This window comes from Papio anubis, chromosome 8 (genome assembly GCF_008728515.1).
Source record: "Papio anubis isolate 15944 chromosome 8, Panubis1.0, whole genome shotgun sequence".
NCBI lineage: Eukaryota > Metazoa > Chordata > Mammalia > Primates > Cercopithecidae > Papio > Papio anubis.
In genome coordinates this window covers 82,415,800-82,443,143 of record NC_044983.1, presented here as the reverse complement: position 1 = coordinate 82,443,143, position 27,344 = coordinate 82,415,800, and the positions used below count along the sequence as shown (strand labels likewise).

At 38.7% G+C, this 27,344-nt stretch overlaps 1 protein-coding gene across 3 annotated transcripts in view; it reads right to left on the bottom strand.

Moving 5' to 3' along the window:
• Positions 1-27,344, bottom strand: part of CNBD1 (cyclic nucleotide binding domain containing 1) — a 533,550-nt gene that overhangs the window by 466,360 nt on the left and 39,846 nt on the right. For all 3 annotated transcript variants that reach the window (XM_017962161.3, XM_031669659.1, XM_031669661.1), the window contains exon 3: positions 25,389-25,502. In XM_017962161.3, coding sequence (XP_017817650.1) covers positions 25,389-25,502 — 114 coding nt within the window. The remainder of the gene's footprint in view (positions 1-25,388; positions 25,503-27,344) is intronic.

Genomic DNA, 27,344 nt, shown 5'->3' with positions numbered 1-27,344 from the left:
CGTGGCATTCTCAACATTAATCTCCTGCCCTGGACAGCTGTCCTCAAGGTCAGTTACCATCCGAGGAATCCTGGGACAGCCTGTAACCAGGTATTTCTCCCACCTCCTCAGTTGTAAGGAGACTTTGCTCTTTTCACATGCCTTTCTTGTTATGCCTGAAAGCCCCACACCCTTATTAGGGAGGGACATATTAGCCAAAGCTGGAGCTATTATCTACACAAATATAGGGAACACGTTACCCATCTGTTGTCCCCTACTTGAGGAGGGAAACAATCCTGAAGTCTAGGCCTTGGAAGGACAATTCAGAAGGGCAAAAAATGCCCACCCAGTCCAAATCAGATTAGAAGACCCCACCACTTTTCCTTATCAAAGGCAATATCCCTTAAGGCCTGAAGCTCATAAAGGATTACAGGATATTGTTAGACATTTAAAAGTTTAAGGCTTAGTAAGAAAATGCAGCAGTCCCTGCAACACCCCAATTCTAGGAGTGCAAAAACTGAACGGTCAGTGGAGACTAGTGCAAAATCTTAGACTCATCAATGAGGCAGTAATTCCTCTATATCCAGATGTAACCAACCCCTATACCCTGCTCTCTCAAATACCAGAGGAAGCAGAATGGTCCACTGTTCTGGACCTCAAGGATGCTTTCTTCTGTGAATGCACTCTGATTCCCAGTTTCCCTTTGCCTTTGAGGATCCCACAGACCACATGTCCCAACTTATGTGGATGGTCTTGTCCCAAGGGTTCAGGGATAGCCCTCATCTGTTTGGTCATGCACTGGCCCAAGATCTAGGCCATTTCTCAAGTCCAGGCATTCTGGTCCTTCAGTATGTGGATGAATTACTTTTGGCTACCAGTTCAGAAGCCTCCTGCCAACAGGCTACTCTAGATTTCTTGACCTTTCTAGCTAATCAAAAGGTACAAGGCATCTAAATCGAAGGCCCAGCTCTGCCTACAACAAGTCAAATATCTAGGCCTAATCTTAGCCAGAGGAAGCAGGGCCCTCAGCAAAGAACGAATACAGCCTATACTGGCTTGTCCTTGCCCTAAGACATTAAAACAGTTGTGGGGGTTCCTTGGGATCACCGGTTTTTGCTGACTATGGATCCCTGGATACAGCAAGATGGCCAGGCCACTCTATACTCTAATCAAGGAGACCCAGAGGGCAAATACTCATCTAGCAGAATGGGAACCAGAGGCAGAAACAGCCTTCAAAACCTTAAAGCAGGCCCTAGTACAAGCTCCAGCCTTAAGCCTTCCCAGAGGACAAAATCTCCCTTTATATGTCACAGAGAGAGCAGGAATAGCTCTTGGAGTCCTTACTCAGACTTGTGTGACAACCCCACAACCAGTTGCATACCTAAGTAAGGAAATTGATATAGTAGCAAACGGCTGGCCTCATTGTTTACTGATAGTTGCAGCAGTGGCCATCTTAGTATCAAAGGCTATCAAAATAATTCAAGGAAAGGATCTCACCATTTAGACTACTCATGATGTAAATGGCATACTAGTTGCCAAAGGAAATTTATGGCTATCAGACAACTGCCTGCTTAGATACCAGGCACTACTCCTTGAGGGACCGGTGCTTCAAATTCACATGTGTGCAGCCCTCAACCCTCCTATTTTTCTCCCAGAGGATGGGGAACCAATCGAGCATGACTGCCAACAAATTGTTGCCCAGACCTATGCTGCCTGAGAGAATCTCTCAGAAGTCCCCTTAGCTAATCCTGACCTTAACTTATGTACCAATGGAAGTTCATTTGTGGAGAATGGGATATGAAGGGCAGGTTATGCCATAGTTAGTGATGTAACAGTACTTGAAAGTAAGCCTCTTCCCCCAGGGACCAGCGCCCAGTTAGCAAAACTAGTGGTGCTTACCTGAGCCTTAGAACTGGGAAGGGAAAAAAGAATAAATGTGTATACAGATAGCAAGTATGCTAATATAATCCTACATGTCCATGCTGCAATACGAAAAGGGAGTTCCTAAACTCTGGGGGAACCCCCATTAAATACCACAAAGAAATCATGGAGTTATTGCATGCAATGCAAAAACCCAAAGAGGTGGCAGTCTTACACTGCCGAAGCCATCAAAAAGGTGAAGGAGAAAGGCAGAAGAAAACGGTTGGGCAGATGCTGAGGCCACAATTGCTGCCAAGCAGAACCTCCCATTAGAAATGCCTATGAAAGGACCCTTGGTATGGAACAACTCTCTCCAAGAGATTAAGCCCCAGTATTCCCCAACTGAAACAGAATGGGGACTTTCACAGGGGCATAGTTTTCTCCCCTGGGGGTGGTGAACGACAGAAGAGGGAAAGGTACTCATACCCAAAGCCAGCCAGTGGAAAATACTTAAGACCCTCCACCAAACTTTTCATATGGGTATTGAGAACACTCATCAAATGGCCAAATCCCTATTTACAGGACCAAATCTCCTACAGACCGTCCGACAAGTAGTCAAAGCCTGTGATGTGTGTCAAGAGAATAATTGCTTGGTTCATCATAAGGCCCCTCTAGGGGAACAAAAAATAAGGCACTATCCCAGAGATGACTGGCAGTTAGACTTCACCCATATGCCTAAGTCAAGGGGATTTCAATACTTGTTGGTCTGTGTTGATACCTTCACAAATTGGATAGAAGCCTGCAAACAGAGAAGGCTCAGGAAGTGGTTAAAGTCCTAATTCATGAAATAATTCCTAGATTTGGGCTTCCCCAAAGCTTACAAAGTGACAATGGTCTGGCTTTTAAAGCCACCGTAACTCAGGGAATTTCCAGGGTGCTAGGGATACAATATAACCTTCGCTGTGCCTGGAGGCCACAATCCTCAGGGAAGGTCGAAAAGACAAGAAACTCATTTCCCATGTCCTACTCTCTTGCCCAGGGCCTCACTGAGAATCCAAAATTCTCCTCACAAAATGGGGCTCAGTCCATATGAAATGCTGTGTGGACGACCTTTTCTCACAAATACTTCCTACTTGATCAGGAAAAGGCCAACTTGGTCAAGGATATAACTTCTTTGGCAAGATATCAACAAAACCTTAAAAACCTACCTGAAGAATGTCAGAGACAAGGGGACAGAGTTGTTCCAACAAGGAGATCTAGTGTTGGTCAAGTCCCTTCCCTCTACCTCCCCATCTATGGATTACTAGTGGGAAGGACCATATTGAGTAATCCTCTCTACTCCCACTGCAGTTAAGGTGGCAAGAGTGGAATCTTGGATTCACCATACCAGAGTTAAACTTTGGACACCTGTGAGGAACCTGCGAGACCGTCAGCTCAGGAGTCCCAAGATCAGCCAGACCAGCTTTGAATTATCGGAGGACTTGCATCTCCTATTTCAGAAGAAAATATCCCAGACTAAAAAGGCTCCTACAGCTGATCCTGAGGAAAAACCCCTTCCTACTTAAAAAAGACAAGTGAAAACCTATTTAATCTTTAACACCTCTCCTTGCCCCTTTAATAGAATCCTTTTACTGTTTCATCACATTATTGAGCAGTATACTAACCATACTCTTTGCAGTAGGAGTATATAATGTAGCTCCTGCCAGGATGAAAATCCTAATCACATCAACCTTTTTTACTGTCTTAACTTTCCAAGCCCCTTTATGCATCCAACACAACCTGTTATCAGGCCTGCCCCTGGGGCACCTACTATCCCATCAGTGTAATTATACCCTACAACTTCAAGCCCCAACTGATCATAGTAACTTCTGAGTCACCTAAACAGGTCCATTCAAACCACTTGTCTGCTTCTCAGGGCCCCCTAAAATCATCACCTTCTCCCTGCTTAACAGTCTGGGTTTTGTAATGGCAAACATACTCCCTGTATGACCATTCAACCCTGGACCCCCTGCAGCAGTGCCCCCAACACTAATGAATGCCTTCTTATCCCCTCTTTCAGTTACTCTCTTGAATGGTTCCTAGTAGATACAAAATGGTTTTTTCTCCAATGGGAAAATAGAACACACAGAGCCACTCAGTTTGCTCCCAACACCCCTTTCCAATCGCTCACTGGAGCTACCTTGGCAAGTACTCTAGGAGTATGGGAAAATGAAAACAACAAACTCACACACCTTTTTAACATACACAACCAGTTCTGTCTACCCAGCCAAGGCATATTCTTCTTATGTGGAACTCCAGCCTATATCTTCCTGCCCACCAACTGGACAGGCACCTGAACCTTAGTCTTCCTAAGTCCCAACATTGACATTGCTCCAGGAAATCAGACCTTATCAGTGCTGCTCAAAGCTCAAGTCTCTCAGCAGAGGGCCATACAACTGATATCCTTTCTTATAGGGTTATGAATGACCACTGCTACAGGAGCCAGAATAGCCAGTTTATCTACTTCATTATCCTACAACCCACACACTCTCAAAGGATTTCTCGGATAGTTTGTGGGAAATGACAGGGTCTGTCCTTACTCTGCAATCCCAGGTGGACTCTTTGGCAGCGGTGACTCTCCAAGACTGCTGGGGCCTGGACTTCCTCACTGCTGAGAGGGGAGTACTCTGCACCTTCTTAGGGGAAGAGTGTTGTTTTTACACCAACCAGTCACGGATAGTATGAGAAGCCACCCAGTGTTTACAGGAAAAGGCTTCTGAAATCAGACAAATGCCTTTCAAACTCTTATACCAACCTCTGGAGTTGGGCAATATGGCTTCTCCCTTTTCTACGTCCTGTGACAGCCATCTTGCTATTACTCGCCTTTAGGCCCTATATTTTTAACCTCCTTGTCAAATTTGTTTCCTCCAGGATCAAGGCCATCAAGCTACAGATGGTCTTACAAGTGGATCCCCAAATGAGTTCAACTCACAACTTCCACTGAGGACACTTGGACCAACTCACTGGCCCTTGGGCCTAGAGAGTTCCCCTCTGGAGGACACTACAACTGCAGGGCCCCTTCTTAACCCCTATCCAGCAGGAAGTAGCTAGAACGGTCATTGCCCAGTTCCCAACAGCAGTTGGCGTCCTGTTTAGAGGGGAGATTGAGAGGTGAGGCCAGCTGGACTTCCTAGGTCAAGTGGGGACTTGGAGAACTTTCCTGTCTTACAAGAGGATTGTAAAATGCACCAATGAGCACTCTGTGAAATGCACCAATCAGCAGGATTCTAAAAGTAGCCAATCATGGGGAAGAATGAAAAAAGAGCACTTTAATAAGACAGAAATGGAACATGGGAGGGGACAATAAGGGACTAAAAGCTGGCCATCCCAGCCAGCAGTGGCAACCCACTCGGGTTCCCTTCCACCCTGTGGAAGCTTTGTCCTTTCACTCTTCACAATAAACCTTACTACCATGCCATCTTTAAGAGCTGTAACACTCACTGTGAAGGTCTGCAGCTCCATTCTTGAAGTCAGCGAGACTACAAACCTACCAGCAGGAACCAACTCCAGACACAGGATTATAGGCACCCTCTACCACACCTGGCTAATTTTTTTTTTTTTTTTTTTTAATATTTTCAGTAGAGATGGTGTTTCACCATGTTAGCAAGGCTGGTCACAAACTCATGACCTCAAGTGATCCACCCACCTTGGCCTCCCAAAGTGCATATATTCTTGTATTATAGCTTTTACAAACTTTTTTCCTTTATCAGTTCCCAAAATCTTTCTTTACTGCCTTTACCCTCAGTCCTATCATCACACACAGACAGACAGACACACACACAAACACACACATACACACACTTTTTGGTGAGCCCATATATATTTTACTAGGTAGTAATTAGAGCCAGAGTAATATACAGACTCTTTCTTAAGATGTTTGCTATAAGATTCTTCCATCATTTTTTAAAATAAAAGCTGAAGTCAGCCTCACTCATAAAAATACTAATTAAATTCAGTACACTAAGTACACTAAGTTAACTCCATCTGTTAAGCTTAGCTTAATTATCACTAGTACCAAACGAGGGAAGTAACTATGGGTAAATTCTCACTCCAGGATAGAAGTTGGCAAATTCCAGGCTTTGTCTTGTGCTAACCAAGATTGCTGACTTTGTTCCACACATTGCCAAACATATCCAAAGTTAAAATTGAGGAGTCCAAGGCAAGTTCCATCATAAACTCTTGACAGTCAATATTGGAATCCTGTCATCTCTTATAATATAAGAAAGAATATTTTAAGGTTAGAGAGAGGTAAGCAATATTTCCCTGGTTTCTACTAAAGTAATGTCTGTGCCAAACTCAAGGTCTTCTCTTTCCATTTCTAAAAATGCAATAGAAAACTACGCAGCTAAAAATCAACAGCTGGATTTACATGTATTCTTTAGGCTAAAGTAGCAGTACATTTTCCAGAATATATAGAAGCTATAGAAACATGCAAGAAAGTCAATTTGTTCAGAGATTATTATTATACAGATTTACTTCCTAAGTACAAATTCAAATTAAAGAAGCAAATTAAAAAGTTGGGATACCTTAAGACAAGCTTTAATATATAGCAATATATTAATATGTATTTATAAAATAATCATCAAATATCATGTTCCATCTTCACTCATAGCCTAAATTCCTTCTATTTATAATTCAAGAAACATTTGTTGAACTCCTGTCAGGCAAAAACAATATTGTCTTCACTGTCTCAGCTCCCAGGTATGAATCATTTCCATTTTCCACTTTAACCACTCTACTTTTTCCACCCACAGAACATTGCTGAATTAGTCACACACCTGGATAATTACAAATCTACATTATCTAATTTTAACGGATCTTTGATTTTGTTTAGCATTCCTAAATTAGCTGTTTGTGGAGTTCCTACACCCTCATCTCGATGACTCTCATCTAACTCCTTTTTCAACCCCATTTTCACATTCTGTAGAGAACTTGTCTTGGTTCAAATGCTCTCTACCTACAATTATTACTAATTGTTGAGAAATAATGAGAAAATATCGTTCTAGCCATTCAGGTATACGGTCACTCAAGCAAGACTTACAGAAAATGTGGCCTGTGAATTTTCAGAATTTATTTTTCCTTTCATTGTAACCTTCTCAAGCAGATTTTAGTCCCATAGTGCTAAGTAATGAATGGGGCATCTAATTGGTAAAATAGAAACTCCAATTTAAGGACATAGGGAGGTACATTTCCTGCTACCAATAGTAACACAACCTGAAAAATGCCCCAAACTTTCAACTATATCCTTTTGAATTGAATTGAATGGAACATATCCCTTTTAAATCAAAGTTGGGCTTTTCTCCCTACATTGCATATGGTCATGCCAGCTGGGACCCATTGGTCCCTTAGGGTCTTCATACAGTCCCATGGAAATCCATGAAAGTGTAAAGCTCTCCCTAAGATTTCAGCAGTTCCCCAGAAGATTCTGTTTGGATGTCACCTCTCCTTCTATGATTCTTCTTTAAATGCTCTCTTTATTCTATGGCTTGTTTACCCAGAAATGAATCCAATTTTTCCTAATATTTTCTCAACCAAACTGAACTAAATGAAAGCAGCCATGCAGAGCACTTGAAATTAGAACTTACCAAATACTGAGGATATCCTAAAGAGATGTTGCATTGAGGCAGGAGAATAGGGTCTGGAGGCAGGGAATCTACGGCCTATTTGTGCTGACTTCTTAAAAGAGAAAACACCAAAGGCTGGGGGTAGGGAATCTGAATCCAATTTGTGCTGATTTCCCAAAGCTGGGTCAAAAGGAAAACACCTGGGTCTAGGGGCAGGGACCCTAAGACCAATTAACACCAACTTCCAAAAGCTAAACCAAAGGGAAAAACCGTATCTCCCCGAGTAGTAAGGATCAAAGGCTACTCTCCCTACAACCCTCCCTTCCACCACATCTCAGATAGAAAGGGAAGGTGCCCTGGAATGGCTGTGGGCCAAGCGGGGACCATCCCTTCATCTGCATAGGACTCCAATTCACCTCAGCCCTTAATTAGCCACAGACCAAGACCTTCATTGAGACAAGGGTAACTGATAGGGACTTCAAAAGGAGTACTTAAAACTTGGAAAACTTTGTAACTGGGCCTTTAAGCCGCTTGCTTGGGCCCACTCCCATCCTGTGGAGTGTTTTCTCTGTTTAATTAAATCCCTGCTTCGTTCCTGTGTTTTGTTCCTTTGTTACCTTATTTGTGTGTTTTGTCCAATTCTTTGTTAAAAACGCCAAGGACCTGGACAACTCACTCTCAAGGCCCTCCTTCCGGTAACAGTATCACATATGAAAATCTACTTGAAATACATTAATAGTTATTTCTTTTCTTAAATGTCCTCACCCCCATCCCCAGCATTGTAGTTTCTCCTTATTTAGTGCATACCTTCCTTCAATCATTTCCTGGCTCCTCTTGCTTCTTTCCTGTCCCCTTTGTCTCTGAATTTCTTCACTCCTGGTTGCTCCATAACTCTAAATTAGAACATCTCTACCAGGCAGAGCAATTCACCCCTTCTCAGCACCTATACCCAGATGCTTCAAACCAAAGCAATCAGGAAGGAAGCATAAAACAAAAGGACCTTCCTTTTAGCATAATCTGCCATTACTCAGTGGCAGTTATCATCATAAATGGATTTTTTTTAACTCAGACTTGAAACTTTCTTGTAACTTTCTACTTTACTGCAAGGAAATCTTATGCGTGTAGCCAATTCGTACAAATTGTCATCACTTGGCTACAATAATTCCCCAAGCCATCCAGGCTTTCCTTTTATGTCATGGTAGAGGGGTTGATTTGGGGTACAAAGGACAAAACCAAAGCATGGCAGAGACAATGTTAGATTTCTGTTAATATAAACTTTCTTCTTCCTTCCTTCATAAAACTTCCAAAAGTTCCAACTATTGCTCCTATGGCCTGGCATGTCCACTTCTACCTTGCCTTGCCTTTTTTATTTCTCTTTCTTCTCTTTCTCTTCCTTTCTTCCTTTTTGTCTCCTCTCCCACTTCAAGCCATCACTCCCATCTTGACACCCATGGGGGAGATCATTTAAGGTTTTGAAAAAAATTTTCTCAACAAGTTTCTGGTGACAACTACCAACTCGGGCAATTAGAGTATCAGCTAAGATGGCTTCGACAGCATTTAGATAATCAATAATGTGAAGAATTATCAGATGTGGTTCTCTTTGCCTCAGATAATCTTTCTCTTCTTCTGGACAACTTATCCTTCAACTTAAACGTTTCTTCCTCAAGAAAGCCTCCTCTGCTTCTCTGATCTTCCAGTACACCATCTGTCCTCAATGTAAGCACTCTCAATACAACTGCCCCTGCCCTGAAGTCTTCCTCTGACACCCCCTGCACTGCACTTACCACCTCTTACTCAGACCCTGTCAGCACCACGAAGCTCTGAGCACAGAGGTCCTCTCTGACTTGCACTTAGCACACAATTGGTGCTCAGTATATATTGTCTAACTGAATAAACAAATGACAAGTTATTTGACATAGTTTGGCTGAATCCTCACCCAAATCTCATCTTGAATTGTAGCTCCCATAATTCCCACGTGTTGTAGGAGAGACCTGGTGGGAGATAATTGAATCACGGGGGTAGTTTCCCCCATACTGTTCTTGTGGTAGTGAATAAGTGTCAGGAGATCTGATGGTTTTATAAGGCATTTCCCCTTTTACCTTGCTCTCATTCTCTCTTGCCTCCTGCCATGTAAGACATCCCTTGATCTGCCATGATCATGAAGCCTCCTCAGCCATGTGGAACTGTGAGTCAATGGCAACTCTTTGCTTTAAAAGTTACCTAGTCTCAGTTGTGTCTTTATTAGCAATGTGAGAACAGACTAATACAGTATTACTGTGAGGTTTATTTTCAGATAGTATAAGTTTTATTTTTATTTTTATAATAAATTGGTACAACAGAATAACTATAGGACTGACTTAAAAAAAAAAAACAAGAGTACCTCATTCAACAGATTTTGGAATTCAGAGAAAATATTGGTTTTATAGTCGTAACAAGAATAATTTCATTTATTCTAATGTTAAATACATATTTTCAAATAGCCTATGGTTCAAACATTTATTATTTAACCTGAGGCCAGATCCACACTAGCATGAAATTAGTACACTTAGATGTAGCTGTATCATATGGGTAATTTCAGCTATGCTAGAGAAAGAAATTAAGTCCAAAATCTCAAAAACTCAAAAGGAACTCACAAGTTCAAAATGCAATTTTGCAGAGACCTTTTTTTTTAAGTCTATCAGAATCCATTTGCTCTAGGTTTTCAGTTGCTTCATCTCCAAATATTCATCTTTACTTTTGAACATTTTCTGCTCTCACACATTTAGAGAGAATTTATAATCCATCTAGACTATGCATACACTATACCAATGATTGTCTTAAAATGTGTTTGGGGAAAAAAAATGAGTATTACAGAGAAGCTCTTCATCATTTTAACCCAGATTAAAGCTACATGTTTACTGCTTTTAGATTTAGAAGTAAAATTCTCAGTAAAATTCTTTAATTCAAGCAGCTGGGATATCGTAGCCTCTTTAGAATCTAAAATTCAAACTTACGTATCAATTCTTTGCATAAAACGTACTTTGACAGCTTTTGGTGTGACTGGCAATTTGGCTGACTGAGCATACCGACTATGAGAAACATTCCCAACAGACCTCCTTGGGCCAGGCTGCCTTTGGCACATTAGCGAGTATCCAGTGGAGTCCTGGGGCAAGTGCCAACGAAAATTATTTTGCTCTCCCCTGTTCAAATTATTAAGTTGTATGTTGGTGGGTATAGTGGTGGCCATAGCTGCCTTCTAAATTACTGTAAGTTACATAACACAAACTAAGAGAAAATGATTTTACAAAATACTACCATTACCTGGATAAGTTATAAGTCTGGCAACTCCTAAACTTAGCAAGCTACCTCTTTCTCTCTTTTTCGTATCTGATTTAGTACCTAATTAAAATGGAACTTTTTAAGATAATAGATACTGGTTGGACTTCATTAAAAGACCCTAAATTAAAATACACCAAAAAAATTCCAAACAGGTATGCTGTGCACATTAAGTGCAACATGCGGTTGGTTGCTAAATTTAATAAATCAAGTATATTATGACCAAAGACCATACACAGCTTTGTAGTTTATCTAATTGAAATAAGCCCCTAGATGAATGAATTCATGTTTTAAAATGTGGGCTAAATTCTCCCAGTAGAAACTTTTCCCAATAGAAAAGTTACAGTTTAGGGATTTTTTTTTTTTTTCACTTTCTCAAAGAAGAAGAAACACATGAAATAGTAAGCTTGCTGTTCAAATTGTGGTCCATGAACTAGCGGCATTAGCATCAACTGGCAGCTTGTTAGAAACACAGAATCTCAGGCCACACTCAAGACCCTCCGAATTGGAATCTGCATTTTAATAACCTCCCCAAGAGATCTGTGCACATATTAAAGTTTGAAAAACACTAATCTGAAGTTTATTGAAAGTCACTTTGACAGCAAAGTCAGCTTTCTGTCATTCACTGCCTAGTAATTCTACCTCTGTAAATAGTTCATAATTACCTTTTAATAATAAATTCCCATTGTTAAATTAAACAAGCAGGAGGCCACTAGCCTGAGGCTGTCTCAGTACTTTGAGTTCCTAATCAACAAACCACAACTTAACTTAGTATGTAAACAAACAGAAACCCAACTCAGGAGTATATGTTTTGTAACAAATAGCCGGATTTTAGCCAATCACAAACAGCTAAGCTTCAGCCAATCACAGGTAGTCAACTGATTGAATCCTGCTCAAATAAGGCAGATGTTTTATCACACCATTTGCAAATAAGGCAGATACCTTACTGGTCAGTCACATAATTTCTATACTTTGCTCCCTTGTTTGGCCTATAAGAACTCACTGCTGACATGGCTGGTTGGAGTTCTCCAAACCTCTTCTAGTTTTGAGTACTGCCTGATTCATGAATCATTCTTTGCTCAGATAAACTGTTACATATTTAATTTGTCTAAAGATTTCCTTTTAACACCATAAGGAGTGTGTATGCCACTATCATCCACAATATATATTTCTGGATCCCAATGTGAATGAATCCTATGTGTATTTCTTTGTTTACATTGTTTTGTCTTCTACAGTTAGGGTTAACTGCTGAGGGCCTGAGAGGATTGTTTATTTTTCACTCTTGTTGATTCATGACATTTCATTTTATAGGGGCATAATTAAAGTTCCAATTGCCTTTCTCTTTTTTTTAAAAAAAAAAAAAAACATGATATTTTCAGAAACAGAAAATCACATACCACATTTCCTGCAAGTGGAAGCTAAATAATGTCTTCGCATGAACATAGAGTGAAATAATAGTCACTGGAGACTCAGAACGTTGGGGCTAGGAAAAAGAAACTACTTAATAGGTACAATGTACACTAATTGGGTTATGACTACACAAAATTGCACTTTTACTCCCTAAATCTTTTTTTTTTTTTTTTAAAGAAAGAAAACATGTCTAATAGTTCGTTTTCACACTGCTGATAAAGATATACCCAAGACTGGGTAATTTATAAATAAGAAGAGATTTGATGGACTCACAGTTCCATGTGCCTGGGGAGGCCTCACAATCATGGCAGAAGGCAAAAGTCTTGTCTTATGTGGCAGCACACAAGAGAGAATTAGAGCCAAGCAAAAGGGGAAACCCCTTATAAAACCATCAGATCTCATGAGACTTATTCATTACCATGAGAACAGTATGGGGGAAATGGCTCCCATGATTCAATAATCTCCCACCAGGCCCTCCCCACAACACATGGGAATTGTGGGAGCTACAATTCAAGATGAGATTTGGGTGGGGACAGAACCAAATCATATCAGCACGCTTATACTTACCTTTTGTAGCAGCATATGTAAACCTGTGTAATATGAACCAGTGAGGAAAGAAACATGTTCTAATAACATATTCTAAAGGTTTACTTACACAGGTGTTTTTCTGTCAGACACTTCCATTCACTAAAAGAAGAGTGTATGATGCCTCTTTAAGAAAGCATGTTTACAAATAATTTTTTTTTAAGTCATGACAGAGTCCATGCTGAATATGCTACAACCATCATATATCCTGAGAGGTGAGTAATTAGGATTGCATGTTTTAAAGAGACAGGATCCTCTGCAACTTCTCATATTTAAAAGGCATTTTATTCTGATTCCCCTTTATATGATATAGTTTAAATAAGTATTTTAATAGCTAAATAGATTAGTGGTATTGAAAATTTACTTAAATGCTAAGATGTACAAAGAAAATAATTTATTTTCTATAAAGAATCTAAACCTTTCTCATGAGCTGACAAACCCTCTTCCTCCAATACCATTTTATGGTATCTCAGTCTCATTAATTTGAAGAAGTATAATTAGAAGAACTTTGTTTCTGTCAGGTAAATAAGGCTGTTTTAACAATTTTCTGTCAATTTCATATTTTTTTCTGGACTTGATTTGGGTGTGTGTTGGGGGTGGGTTGGATTGCTTACACGATCCTGGTTGGGGAGAGGAAGCTATCAGCTGATCATCGTCATGTTCCTGTTGCAGAGTGGCCGGCAGGTTGGCTCTGGATTGGTATCCACTTAGGAATGACTGGCTTTTTCTGCTTCTGCATCCACTCTTAACTATCTTCCCCTCGTGTCATCAGATTCCTGACTCAGCAGCTTGGTTTTCCCCTTCCCAGAGTCCTACCACCCATCAGTCCTACTGGCAAGTCATTCTACTCTTACCAGTGTTCATGGGAAATTCTGGACCCCCTCCCTGCATGCTAGACACAGACCAAGCGGATCTAATGGCACTAACTTGAGGTAGATCACAAGACATCTGTCTCCACCAGTTCTGTACTATTCTCTCTTCCTGTTGAATGTTCTGTTTAGCCCAATTTAGGTCTTCCTGTACAGCAGTAATTTTCAAGAATCAACTACAAGTTATTTTTTAATTACTAAGGTCCTAGCCTGAAGCCAGGGACTCCAATTTACATAATGTCAGTGGACATATCTGGCATTAGTATTTTTCAAAACTCTTAAGGTGATATTAATGTGTAGTTCAAGTTGATTATCATTGTCCTAGAAGATACAGCTTCCTCAATAACTATCTAGATAGTCTTTCTTGTTTTCTTTTCTTTTTTGAAACAGAGTCTTGCTCTGTCACTAGGTTGAAGTACGGTGGCACGATCTTGGCTCACTGCAACCTCCACCTCCCAGGTTCAAGAGATCCTCCTGCATCAACTTCCTGAGTAGCTGGGACTACAGGTGCGTGCCACCACGCCCAGCTAATTTTTATATTTTTTTAATAGAGACGGGGTTTCACCATGTTGGCCAGGCTGGTCTTGGTCTCTTGACCTCGTGATCTGCCTGCCTCGGCCTCCCAAAGTGCTGGGATTACAGGCATGAGCCACCACCTCTGCCCCAACTATCTAGATATTCTACACTCCTGACTGTGAGATTCATACCAAGGACGGGAGTGGATAAAGATAAGCAGTTGTTTAGTTTATCTCACTTTATCTCTATAGCTCTCCTCTTTCTCATATGCCTCTGTTGCAGTAGGTAGCTAGTAAGGCATGAACAGGGCAGGAGACTCTCCCCAACCCAAGAATGTCAGATAACCATGAGGTGATAGGCAGTTGTTAACTATCTCTCTAAAATTGTAATTGGGGCTGGGCATGGTGGCTCACACCTGTAATCCCAGCACTTTGGGAGGCCGAGACAGGTGGACCACTTAAGGTCAGGAGTTCAAGACCAGTCTTGCCAACATGGTGAAACCCTGTCTCTACTAAAAATACAAAAGCAATCATCTAGGCATGGTGGTGCATGCCTGTAGTCCCAGCTACTTGAGAGGCTGGGGCATGAGAATCGCTAGAACCCAGGAGGTGGAGGGTGCAGTGAGCCAAGATCGTGCCACTGCACTCCAGCCTGGGTGACAGAGTGAGACCTTGTCTCTAAATAAATAAATAAATAAAGTTAGCTGGGCATGGTGGTGGGTGCCTGTAATCCCAGCTACTCAGGAGGATGAGGCAGGAGAATGGCTTGAACCCAGGAGGCAGAGGTTGCAGTGAGCCAAGTTTGCACCACTGCACTCCAGCTTGGGTGACAGAGTGAGATTCCATTTAAAAAATAATAATAATAATAATGGTCGCAGCCAGCACCAGAGAAAGGCGGGCTCCCAAAAGACAGAAAACACCTGAAACTAGTAATCAGCAGTTTTCTAATAAGATTCCAGTAATTGAGTGAAGTGGACTTACACGTACACATTATGAGGTAAAATGGCAGAGTTTAACAGGTATATGACTTTCTAGGGACATTCAACTGGTAAGGGAAGCCTCAAGTGAGCATGCATACAACTCTAGTAAACACACTGTGCATGCTCACCTCCCAAGTGTCAGCAGGCCACTGTGGATGCAGACAGCCCAAGGGAAGAACCAGGGGAGAAGGAATGCAGGACCCCAGAAGTATGCCAGCGTATAAAACTCCAAGTCAAAGGTCAAACAGCACACTTGATCTCTCCTGTTGCCCACTTGGCCCTCTTCTAGGTGTACTTTATGTCTTTTCATTCCTGCTCTGAAACTTTTTAATAAACTTTCACTCCCGCTCTAAAACTTGCCTCAGTTTCTCCTTCTGCCTTATGCCCCTTAGTTAAATTCTCTCTCCTGAGGAGACAAGCATTGAGGTTGCTGCAGACCCAGACAGATTTGCCACCAGTAACACCTCCATTTTATATCTTCCTCTTACTTAAAGTAATATTTTTCCTGCTCTATTCTCTATGGCACATGGGATACAAGGAAGTAAACAGTCATAAGGGAATATATATCAAAAGTTAATACAAAAATATTATCTTCATTACATATATTTATCTCCCTACAGTATCTGTAACATCAACTAGAAAATGGAACCTTAGATTAATAGAGCTAAAAGGAGAACTGACTGTCATCTACCTGAGCATTTTATTTTAGATATAAGGTAACTAATGTCCAGATAGACTGACTTCTCCAAAGTCATATAGTTACTGAGTGGCAAAATAGACACTATATGTCAAGGCAATGCACATTCACTCCAATGCACTCTTAATTATTAGCTGGATTCTACTCATCTGAATTTCCAAAGAGTTCTTATACATCTTGTCTGGAAAGTTAATTGTATATGAATATATCATTATGAAACCACCATTGCAAAAATTATAACAGTGAGAAATTTATGGCAATGAAGGAGGTTTGATCTGGCCAACCCTCATCTTGCCTTTGGCCTTCAAGTTGCCCTTAATTGTCCCTGGGCATGGGACAAGCTACCTTTGGGAGATATTTAGCTTATAGTTTAAATGATAACAGCCCTCCCCCAAAACTCAACTGCATTTGTAAAGCTAATGGAAGACCACAAGCCTAGGAGGATAGAGGAGCCTGAATTCACCTAAGGTGTAGACATAAACAATTGCCAGCCATTATGCTGGAGGTCACAAGACATGCAACTTCTCCAATTATACCTGAAAGTTAACATCACTATTGTAGAATCTCAAATTGGCTTTTTGATATGTCTTTTCAGGTTTTTTGCATGTCTAATGACACTATGGCTCTACCAGGACCCACCAACTGCTCCTATGGCCCCACCCAGAAGCCATTCAGCACGGAGGAGGCCCATTTCCCACATTCCTATGGTTGCATCCACAATTAATAAGTAGCAAGCACTCATTTCCTAACTACTTATAACCCTTCCCCCAAACTACCTTTGAGAAACCCTAGCCCCCAAATTCTCTGAGAAACTGATTTGAGTAATAATAAAATTCTGGTTCCCTGTTCAGGTGGCTCTGCATGAATTAAACTCTCTACTGCAATTTCCCTGCCTTCATAAATCAGCTCTATCTGGGCAACAGGCAAGAAGAACCCATTGGACGGCTATAATTATAATCTTTTTTCTATACTAGACATGTGCCATTTTGAGTTAAGCATCTTTCTTCTTTACTATTCCATTTGATACATTTGCTCAAGCATTCAATTCATATGAATCAACTATTCTGCTCCTTTTTCTGAGAGTGCACTTTAGATAAAATAATATTGATTTTGTGAAGTATATAGTTTAAGGAAAGTGTAGATTAGGTAGATACCATCCAAGTTTTTTTTTCATTTTTATTCATTTGAACTCTTTACAAGAAGAAACTTCTTCACTTAATATTATATATCTGACTTTTAGTTTAACATTTTCTTCAAAATTAACCAACTTTCATTTTGATTAATTGAGTAATCTGAATACAGTCATGTGTTGATTAATGATAGAGATACTTTCTGAGAAATGCATCATTTGGAAATTCTGTCATTGGGTAAACACCATAGAGTGTGCTTAACGAAACATAAATGGTATATCCTGTTACACACCAAAGCTAATATGGTATAGCCTATGACTTCTAGGCTACAAACCTGTACAGCATGTTACTGTACCAAATATTATAAGCAATTGTAATACAATGGTAAGTATTTATGTATCTAAGCATATCTAAACACAAAAAAGGTAGAGTTAAATTAAAATACAGGATTAAAGATGTAAAATGGTATACCTGTAGAGGGCACTTCCCTTGAATGGAGCCTGCAGGACTGGAAGTTGCTTTGGGTGAGTCAGTGTGTGAGTAGGACATTATTGTACACACATATAGACTTTATACACACTGTATACTTAGGCTACACTAGATTTACTTGTAAAATATTTTTCTTTCTTCAATAATAAATTACCCTTTGATTATGGTAACATTTTGACTTTATAAGATTTTTCATTGTTTTTAATGTCTTTACTCTTGCAATAACACTAAGCTTAAAACACAAACACATTGTACAGCTATACAAAAATACGCTCTCTGTTTCTATCTTTATCCTATAGCGTTTTTCTATTTTTACAATTTTTTTTTTTTATTTTTACTTTTTAAACTTTTTTTTTTGTTACAAATATACAATTACAAACATTAGCCTAGGCCTATATAGGGTCAGGATCATCGATATCACTGTCTTCCACACCCATGTCTTGTCCCCCTGGAAGGTCTTCAGGGACAATAACACACACAGAGCTGTCATTTCCTATGATAAAAATGCCTTCTTCTGGAATCCCTCCTGAAGGGACTGCCTGAGGTTGTTTTACAATTAACCTTTTTTTATATATAAATAGAATAAATACACTCTAAAATCACAATAAAACTTATAGTAAATACATAATCAATAACATAGTCATTTATCATCATTATCAAGTATTATGTACTATACATAATTGTATGTGCTATGTTTTTATATAACTGGCAGCACAATAGATATGTTTACATCAACATCATCATAAAAACATAAGTAATATGTTAAAGTATGACATTACAGGCAGCTATGAAGTCCCTGAGTGATAGGTAATTTTTCAGTCCCATTTTAATTTTATGGGACCACCATGGTATATGTGATCCATTGTTGACTGAAATGCATGCAGTGCATGACTGCATATTGGAAGAAGTATTATAGCTAATAATTCAAATACATCATTGGTTTCCCCTTAGCTTCTGCCACACTATTTCTGGTTTACACCTTCTAGAAAAATGTACCCCTCATTGATAAACATTTTGCTTAATATCTACCAATCTAATACAAATACTATAATTGTTGAACTTAATCAGAATTTTTAAAAATTGTTTTGATATTTTAGTGCTGACTAACCCCTTCTGGAACTAAAATGGTCAAAATCTGGTAACATTTTTATAAAAGTCAAACAAAATTATAACAAGTAAGCAGCCTTCTTTGTAAATACTTCAATTTCCACCCCCATAAAAATGTCACATTTTGCGTAATATTGACATTTTAATAATATTATTCTTCCAGTCTGGGGCATGGAATATCTTCTTACTTTTTTGTGTCCTCTTTAATTTTTTTCATCAGCATTAAAATTTATAGTTTTCCTTGTAGAGACCTTTAAGTTCTTTGGTTAAATTTTTTTCCTAGGTATTTTACAATTTTTGTGTCTATTGTAAATGGGATTGCTTTCTTGATTTCTTTTTCAGATTGTTTGCTGTTGGCTTATATAAATGCTACTGATTTTTATGTTGCTCTTGTATCCTGCAATTTTACTGAATTTTTTTATCATTTCTAACAGTTTCTGGTGGAATCTTTAAGGTTTTCTAAATATAAGCTCATGTCATTTATGAACAAGGATAATGTCACTTCTTTCTTTGTTACTATAGTAAACAATCTATTGTATATTTCAAAATAGCTAGTAGAGAATAATTCAAACGTTCCCAGCATAGATCAATGTTTAAGATAATAAATATTTCAACTACCATGATTTGATTATTATACATAATATAAATTTATCAAAATATCACATGTCCAAAAATGCATACATCTATTATGTATTAATAAAAAGTCACATTTTGAATAAATATATTTTTAACAAAGGTTTCCATAATGCTTTGGATGCTTATTATTTGTTTACTCAATTACAAACGTTTCCTTAAACTTTTGATATAGGAGCTAAAAATAAATTATTTAGGCAGATAGTGAGGGTGAAGGAGTCCTCGGCAAGGCTTCCTTTTAACAAAAAGCGGCCCCCAAATAATTTCTTTTCTAACAAAGAGCAGCCTGAAAAATCCAGCTGCAAACATAGATAAGCAAGCTAAAAGCTTGCAAGGTGAATGCCAACAGCTGTGCCAATAGAAAAGGGCTACCTGGAAACCAGGTATGTTCAACATGGAGGCTCCATCTTCCCTTTTCTTTGTCACCACATGTACAGTAGAAAAGCAGGCAACATGGTGAGGTAGAGAACCCTTCTGCATAATAAAAGATTAGGGTGAGGTAGCCAGATTCTTCGCGGGCTATGCAAACAACACACCTAATCCTAACCAGTTCTTTACGCTATGCAAATGGCATACCTGGTCTGACCAATTTTTTGTGGCCTATGTAAATCAAACACCACCTCCTCAAGCTCATCTATAAAACCCCCTGCACATTACTGGGGACCAGAAGACCCACTTGAGACCCCTTCTCTCTGCAGGAGAGAACTTTTCCCTTTCTTTTGTCTGTTAAACCTCTGCTCTTAATCTCACTCTCTTGTGTCCACGTCCTAGTTTTCCGTGGCCGTGGAACAACAAACCTTGGGTATTACCCCAGACAATGAGACCACTTCATTTCTTTTTCACTCCTGACATAAACTGACCTAAACACACATTGATTAAAAATCTATGTCTTTTCTTATTGCTTAAAGGGTAGATATTAAATTTATTGAAGTAAACAATGTAGCAATTTTTTAAATCACTGTGACTTTATGTATTAATGTATCTTACACCTAGGAAAGCATTCATTGTTTACAGTGGCTATCTTCTTTGTGCAGGATGCTCCCCCTCCCCCATTTCTTTTGCTAACAGGTTCTATGCCACTGGGCAGCCAATCTCAATCCTTTTTCAGGATTATTCTGGCTGAAAAAAATTCCTTTTTCTCTCCAGTGTTAGAGGTGTTACAAGTTCAAAGCTCCTGGTAACGATATTCCCCGCCACACGGAGAAAGGTCACAATCACCAAGAGAGAATTGGGATAATCTACAAATATGAGCAGGGATGAGAAGTAGAGGTTTGACAAGCACTCCAGATCTTGTAACCCTTTTCTCTAAGGCTGGCTTTTCCCATCCTCCAGTAGGTTAGGTGAATCAATACGCAACTTTTTTAAATGTTCCTCAAAGGAACTTATGTTCCTTTGAGTCCAATTTCTATTACAATTAAAAGGCTGGACTAATTCATGATCTAATCTAAAAACTGAAAGATGAATTCATGAAGATAAATTGTGCTTAAATAATTATTAGCAGGATTATTGCTTAAGGCTATCTCCCTTGAGAAGATCTGACTCATAAACTCTAGAGGAGCAAGGACCATATTCATCTTACTCTACACTAGCACAGTGCCTGCTATATAATAGCTACTTGGTAAATAATTGGATTAATTAATAAAAGAAAGAATTGAATGTCAATATAGAAAAGGGTGGTTATACTGTCCAATTTAACACAAAATCAGAAGATTTCTTGACGCCAGAATGTTTCTCTTCTATGTATTTAAATCACAAACATCATGACTTTCTATCTTAAGCCAGGGTTCTCAGATTTTAAAAATATTTCTCATCATAGTACTGAGAATAAAGTTTGGAGAGTATAAATTTGAGTAAATGTTCAAAGGCAAACAGATTGAGCTGTAGTTTACATATTCTGGGTAAAAATCACTGCAATATTTATTTAGGAATTTTTCAAGTGTAGAAAGTTACAATTACATTTAAAAAATGTAAACTATTTACCAAATTCACTTTAACGGCACTGTTCTCAGGAAACCATCTAGCTTTACAATACTTCCAAGACTGTCATTAAAAAGTAAATGAAAATATCAAAACAGTAAAGTTATAATTTTTGTGAAAAAGAAAGTTCTGAAATAAGCATAGAATAGGTTGAAAGCAAAAGGACTCCCTAGCATTTTTTTAAAATTAGTACATTTATAATTATATATTCTAAATATAAGATATAGATGTAAATCTGAGATTATGCTCCATATTTCTATAATGAGTAAAGATGGCTCAAAATGGCAATCACATTTTGTTGTTGTTATTGTTTAAAAAAGATGACCATTATGTTTATTGGGAAAAGGTAAGTCAATTATTATACAGTATCATCAAAAAGAATTATTGGTCCTGTGCAGTGGCTCATGCCTGTAATCCCAGCACTTTGAGAGGCCAAGGTGGGCGGATCACAAGGTCAAGGAGATCCAGATGGTCCTGGCCAGCATGGTGAAATCTCGTCTCTACTAAAAATACAAATTAGCTGGGCATGGTGGTGGGAGCTGGTGGTGGGAGCCTGTAGTCCTGGGAGGCTGAGGCTGGAGAATTACTTGAACCTAGGAAGCAGAGGTTGCAGTGAGCCGAGATCCGGCCACTGCACTCCTGCCTGGGCAACAGTGCAAGACTCCCTCTCAAAAAAAAAAAAATAGAATTCTTAGGATGATAATCACAACATTGTTCATTTCATCTAGCCATTGGAATATGGAAATCATTTCATTTCACAGCCCCCTTTAAACATACTGGTACTTTATATAAGGTGAAGTTTCCATCTTTTTGTTGCTGTTGTTTAATCTATTTGAAAAATGGTCAATTTCTTGACAGATGGTATAATGTACATAAAACATCACTGCCATCAATAGTGCATGATAATAATGAAAACGAGTACAATTTAAAAGTGTTTTCAATGCATAACTCTGAAGTAGGGGATCAATATGGTCTGTCCTCCTTTTCTGAGTGAAAACTGAGTGTGAGTTAACAGACTTCTTTCTTAAAAGTCATGTTTCTGCTATTGAGTGAAACAAACACACAAAACCAAGTCTTTTGGGTCAGAACTGAGTGTTCTTTTTAAAACAACACAGCTTCCTCTCTATTTGATTTCCTACATATGTGAATATGCCAAAAATTTACCTTCTTATCAATCCATGAATAAAATAGCAGTACTTCCTCTTCTTATCCTATTCTTCAAGTTTTGTTCAAATAGAATTGTTTCTCAATGTCTCAGCCAGGTCTTCTGCTTCTTTTCATTTGTGTGCCTTGCTCCATATGGACTTAACGTTTCTATGTAGCATTTCTCCTGATCTCCTTGAACATGGCTGTCTTCCTTCAATATTTACTAAATGACCTGGCATCACCAGCTACCCACAGCCAGGCAGGTACCTTATTTGCTATTGTAGCTATCACATAATATTTGTGTTAAATGAATTATAGTGTTAAATATGACAATGATAATAGGTAAATATTGTTGATGAATAATTGTAATAGTGTAAATGTTAACAGTGTAGGTATTTAGTGTCTGCTAACTTGCAAGTTTCCTCATCAGTTTTATTCCTTTAAAAGATTCTTGGATTTACCTAAGCTCAGTTTCCATCATCAGGGTATCTATAGATATATCACATTGAATGAGGGACCCATGTATACTAAGCTAAGAAGAAAATTCACAATTTTCTTAATATATTTTAGGAGATTCTATTTAATTCAATTTAAGTTGTGGTTTTGTTTCATTTTGTTTTGTTTTTTGGGGTTTTTTGTTTGTTTTTTTAATAAAGTCATGCTCTGTCTCCAGGCTGGAGTGCGGTGGTACGATCTTGGCTCACTGCAACCTCCTCCTCCCAGGTTCAAGCGATTCCCCTGCTTCAGCCTCCCAAGTAACTGGGATTACAGGTATGTGCCACTATGCCTGACTAATTTTTTGTATTTTAGTAGAGGCAGGGTTTGACCATGTTGGCCAGGATGGTCTCGAACTCCCAACCTCAGGTGATCTGCCTGCCTTGGCCTACCAAAGTGCTGGGATTACAAGTGTAAGCCACCATGCCCAGCCCCTAATTTTCTTCTGAGCTTCCACTTTCTCTCTTCTAATCTTATCCCATGTGCTTCATATAGTGTCAACAATATTCCCCACTCTTCAGGTGGACATGCAATTCAAGATTGGCAAATTCAGCACAGTGACAATCCAGGGATATGATATAATTTAATTAGAGGTTTCAATGAATCTCCTGCTGGGCCTGTTTCAGAACACCTCTGTTCTCACCTGAATAATAAAATAAATCAATGTGGTCTTCCCAGACCTATTACATGATATGTGAAGATGAAACCAACCCAGCAAAGAGGAGGCAGAGATACAGAGAAAACTGAGTCCCAATGTCATCATTTAATGGTGAAGTTAGCTCTACAGCAAAACATTTCTAAAGCGTGATTCTTAAAATTCCCCTTGATTCTTAAGCTAATTTTATTGGCTTTTCAGACACTTAAACAAATCTTAATTAGTATACTGTAACTTCCTAGTTCTTGTGTATTTGGCAGTCCACTCTATTTTCACATTTAAACCACAGTTTTACTGTTAAAACACATTTGGGGTCTGTCTCTTTTCTTAAAAATATAAAGATGGTATTTCATTACCAAGTATGTTGACAGCCACTGGGTGCCTCCCTGTAGTCCTCTCTAAGTTTAATGTTTTAACTAAAGAAGCAGACCACTGCTGGTAGATTAATGAATAAATATGGGGGCAAGATGAACATATCAGCTATCTATAAAGGCTCTTGGTCCCTTATTCTATAGACAAAGCTACATTTACAGGTCTCTTTCTAATCAACAAGATTAGAATAGAAATTGAGTATACTTGGAATCAAAAAGTACAAAATATTTTTATTAGATATTTCTAGAGTGATGTTAATTTGATAAATCACAGTATAAGCATTGTATGATCATTCCAGGCAGCCTTACTATCTAGGGATGTAGTTTGATCTACATGACAGATACAGTGTTGGAAAAAGTTATATTTGAATTTCTGTTTTTATAAGATTTTATTAATTTAACAGAATTGTTCTTGAAAAGGCAGAGCAACTCCATCTCCCAGAGATTTTTCCCAGTCAACCAATATGATATGTTTCACATAATACTGCCCTATGGCTATAAAGAAAAGAAAGGTATGGGATAATGAAATAGATCTATGTCTCTCATGCTGATATCTTCCAACCCCTGGAAACATATTTGTTACAATAATTTTGTTTGAATTTTTACATTTGTATTGTTGATATAAATAAATGAAAACATAATCTTGATCAACTCCCTTACACAGCCAGTAAGCAGTTTGCCCATGGGGCAACACACATCTACTACTCACAATTATGGGTCAGTCCCTCTGTTAAATATCAGAAATAAAAATACTGACTAGTAAACACACAAGCAAAATACAGTCTTACAGATACGGCAATACAAGTTATTAGGGAGTACGGCAGTGGGGTAGCCAAGGATGTGAAGAGGTCAACTCTACTTCAATAGTATGGGGTAGGAGGTTTCCATATCCACTGTAAGATACTTAAGGAACAACAAAGAGAAGTGAGAATGCCTTTCTAGGTACTGCACTGATATAAGAACCTTACAGTTCCACTGGTCCCAGGGACAATTTGAGAGGAGCTGCATCACAATGTGATCTGGCAATCCATCTTCATCCTTTACTGAGAGGGCAGTTACACCTTCTGCAACACCCTTAAGTAATCTCATTGTTTGACTTTAAAAATACATAAAGCACATCTAAATACAGGTCCACCTAGAAGCAGGAGCCAAGTAAAAAAGGCTTCACAAATGCCTTTTAGTGCCCCACGACTTTGTCATTTATACCTTGATACATGACACACCTCCGAATATCCTCCACCCACAAACACTCTAATCCTTTCCATTGGGAAGTTTCTCATGAAACTTTGTAGAATATTTTAATCCCTTTCATAAAAACTGCTATTCATTAGTAAAAGGTAACAATTCTTTGACAAAAAGTTTAAATAAATATGATCCTTAGCAGTGGACACATATTTTTGCTGAACAAAAAATGAATTTACCCTTACAAACTAATTTCTGTTTCCTTGGCTGCTCCCTAGTGTAGAGGGCTGGAAACTGGTCAAATATTTTCAGTATTGACTTCCACTTATGTGAGCACAAGCACACTCATACACACTCATCAACCTTGCTTTCAAAAGAAGGTATCATTACCTTTGTTCCTCCTGTTTGAAAAGTTTAGGAAGTCTGGTTTTTCGGTGCAGGAATACTTTAGGATATTGCTTCATAAATGTATTGTGAGTTGATAAGGTATTGCTTATACTCCGGCTTAAAAAGAAGACAGAAATTAAATTGTAAGTGTCGTAGGATAACAGCTTCCAAGATAAAGATTTTTAACTTAATATATACATATCAATTCTATACTGAATATTTAGTCTAAGAAGTAACTAACAAAAATATAAAATATCAATATTTTATGCTTTAAAAATATCCAAATCTCAGTGAGAAACATTTTAAGAAATACAAAATGTATGATAATGTATGATAATATCAATGTCACAAATTTAATTTTTGAAGTTGTCTTTTTAAAACTCATATTTCTATAATTGATTAAAGTTTTATATAATGTACTACAGAATTAAAATCCCCCTAAAATTATTTAAAATAGTTTACATCTACATTACTAGAGAGAATATTTATCTGAAACTTTGCCATCTTGTATTAAAATCTTATGCAGTATTTTTTAGGTCTAGAGTAAAGATGTGTTACAACAAAAGATCAGCATTTTCCAAATTCAGATCACTGAAATTACCTAAGATGCTTTTTGTAAGTAAAAATGTCTGATCCATTTATTGATAATCATAAACTCCAACAGTAGAGCCCTGGGTGGGTTTCTCTTTTTTAAATATATTCCTCAGGATGACTCTTATATGCAGCTACAGCTTGATCTATGGCAAATACCAAAAATGCCAATAAGCAAGATCCAGAGAATAGCAAATTGTCATTAAATGTTAGGTAATGATATTTGTTTCTGGAAAATCCACCACATTCAATTTTAAATTGACAACACCATGAAAAGTTTGTCAATTTTTTAAAAAATGCTAAACATTCATCTTGAGGGCTTATTTCAATAAGTATAAAAAATTATCGTACTTCAAATTTAACACTGACAAACATCTTAGCCAATAGTTGCCACATGACAATGAACACAAAAATCCTCAAGAGAAGGCTTTTTTAAAAAGTCTTTTTCATTTTTATTGTAAATAATAACAACACATTCTAAAATATTTATAACAGCTTTTTCTTCTCTTGGATAATGTTCCTAAAACACCATATTGATGCTTTACACAAGACAAATTCTACATACTTTAAAAATCTTATTTAATGTAACTTAATTGATTCAAATAGCACAACATGATGTGATTTTCTATATTAGGCATTTTTATTCATTTTCTCACAGTGTAGAGATACATTCACCAAGCATCAAATCTTTTTAAAATCTGACCACTGGGAAGGGCGGAGCAAGGTGGCCGAATAGGAACAGCTCCAGTCTCCAACTCCCAGCGCCAGCGACACAGAAGACCGGTGATTTCTGCATTTTCAACTGAGGTACTGGGTTCATCTCACTGGGGAGTGCCGGACGATCGGTGCTGGTCAGCTGCTGCAGCCCGACCAGCCAGAGCTGAAGCAGGGCGAGGCATCGCCTCACCTGGGAAGCGCAAGGGGGGAAGGGAATCCCTTTTCCTAGCCAGGGGAACTGAGACACACAACACCTGGAAAATCGGGTAACTCCCACCCCAATATTGCGCTTTAAGCAAACAGGCACACCAGGAGATCATATCCCACACCTGGCCGGGAGGGTCCCACGCCCACGGAGCCTCCCTCATTGCTAGCACAGCAGTCTGTGATCTACCGGCAAGGCAGCAGCGAGGCTGGGGGAGGGGCACCCGCCATTGCTGAGGCTTAAGTAGGTAAACAAAGCTGCTGGGAAGCTTGAACTGGGTGGAGCTCACAGCAGCTCAAGGAAACCTGCCTGTCTCTGTAGACTCCACCTCTGGGGACAGCGCACAGCTACACAACAACAACAACAACAACAAAAAAGCAGCAGAAACCTCTGCAGACGCAAACGACTCTGTCTGACAGCTTTGAAGAGAGCAGTGGATCTCCCAA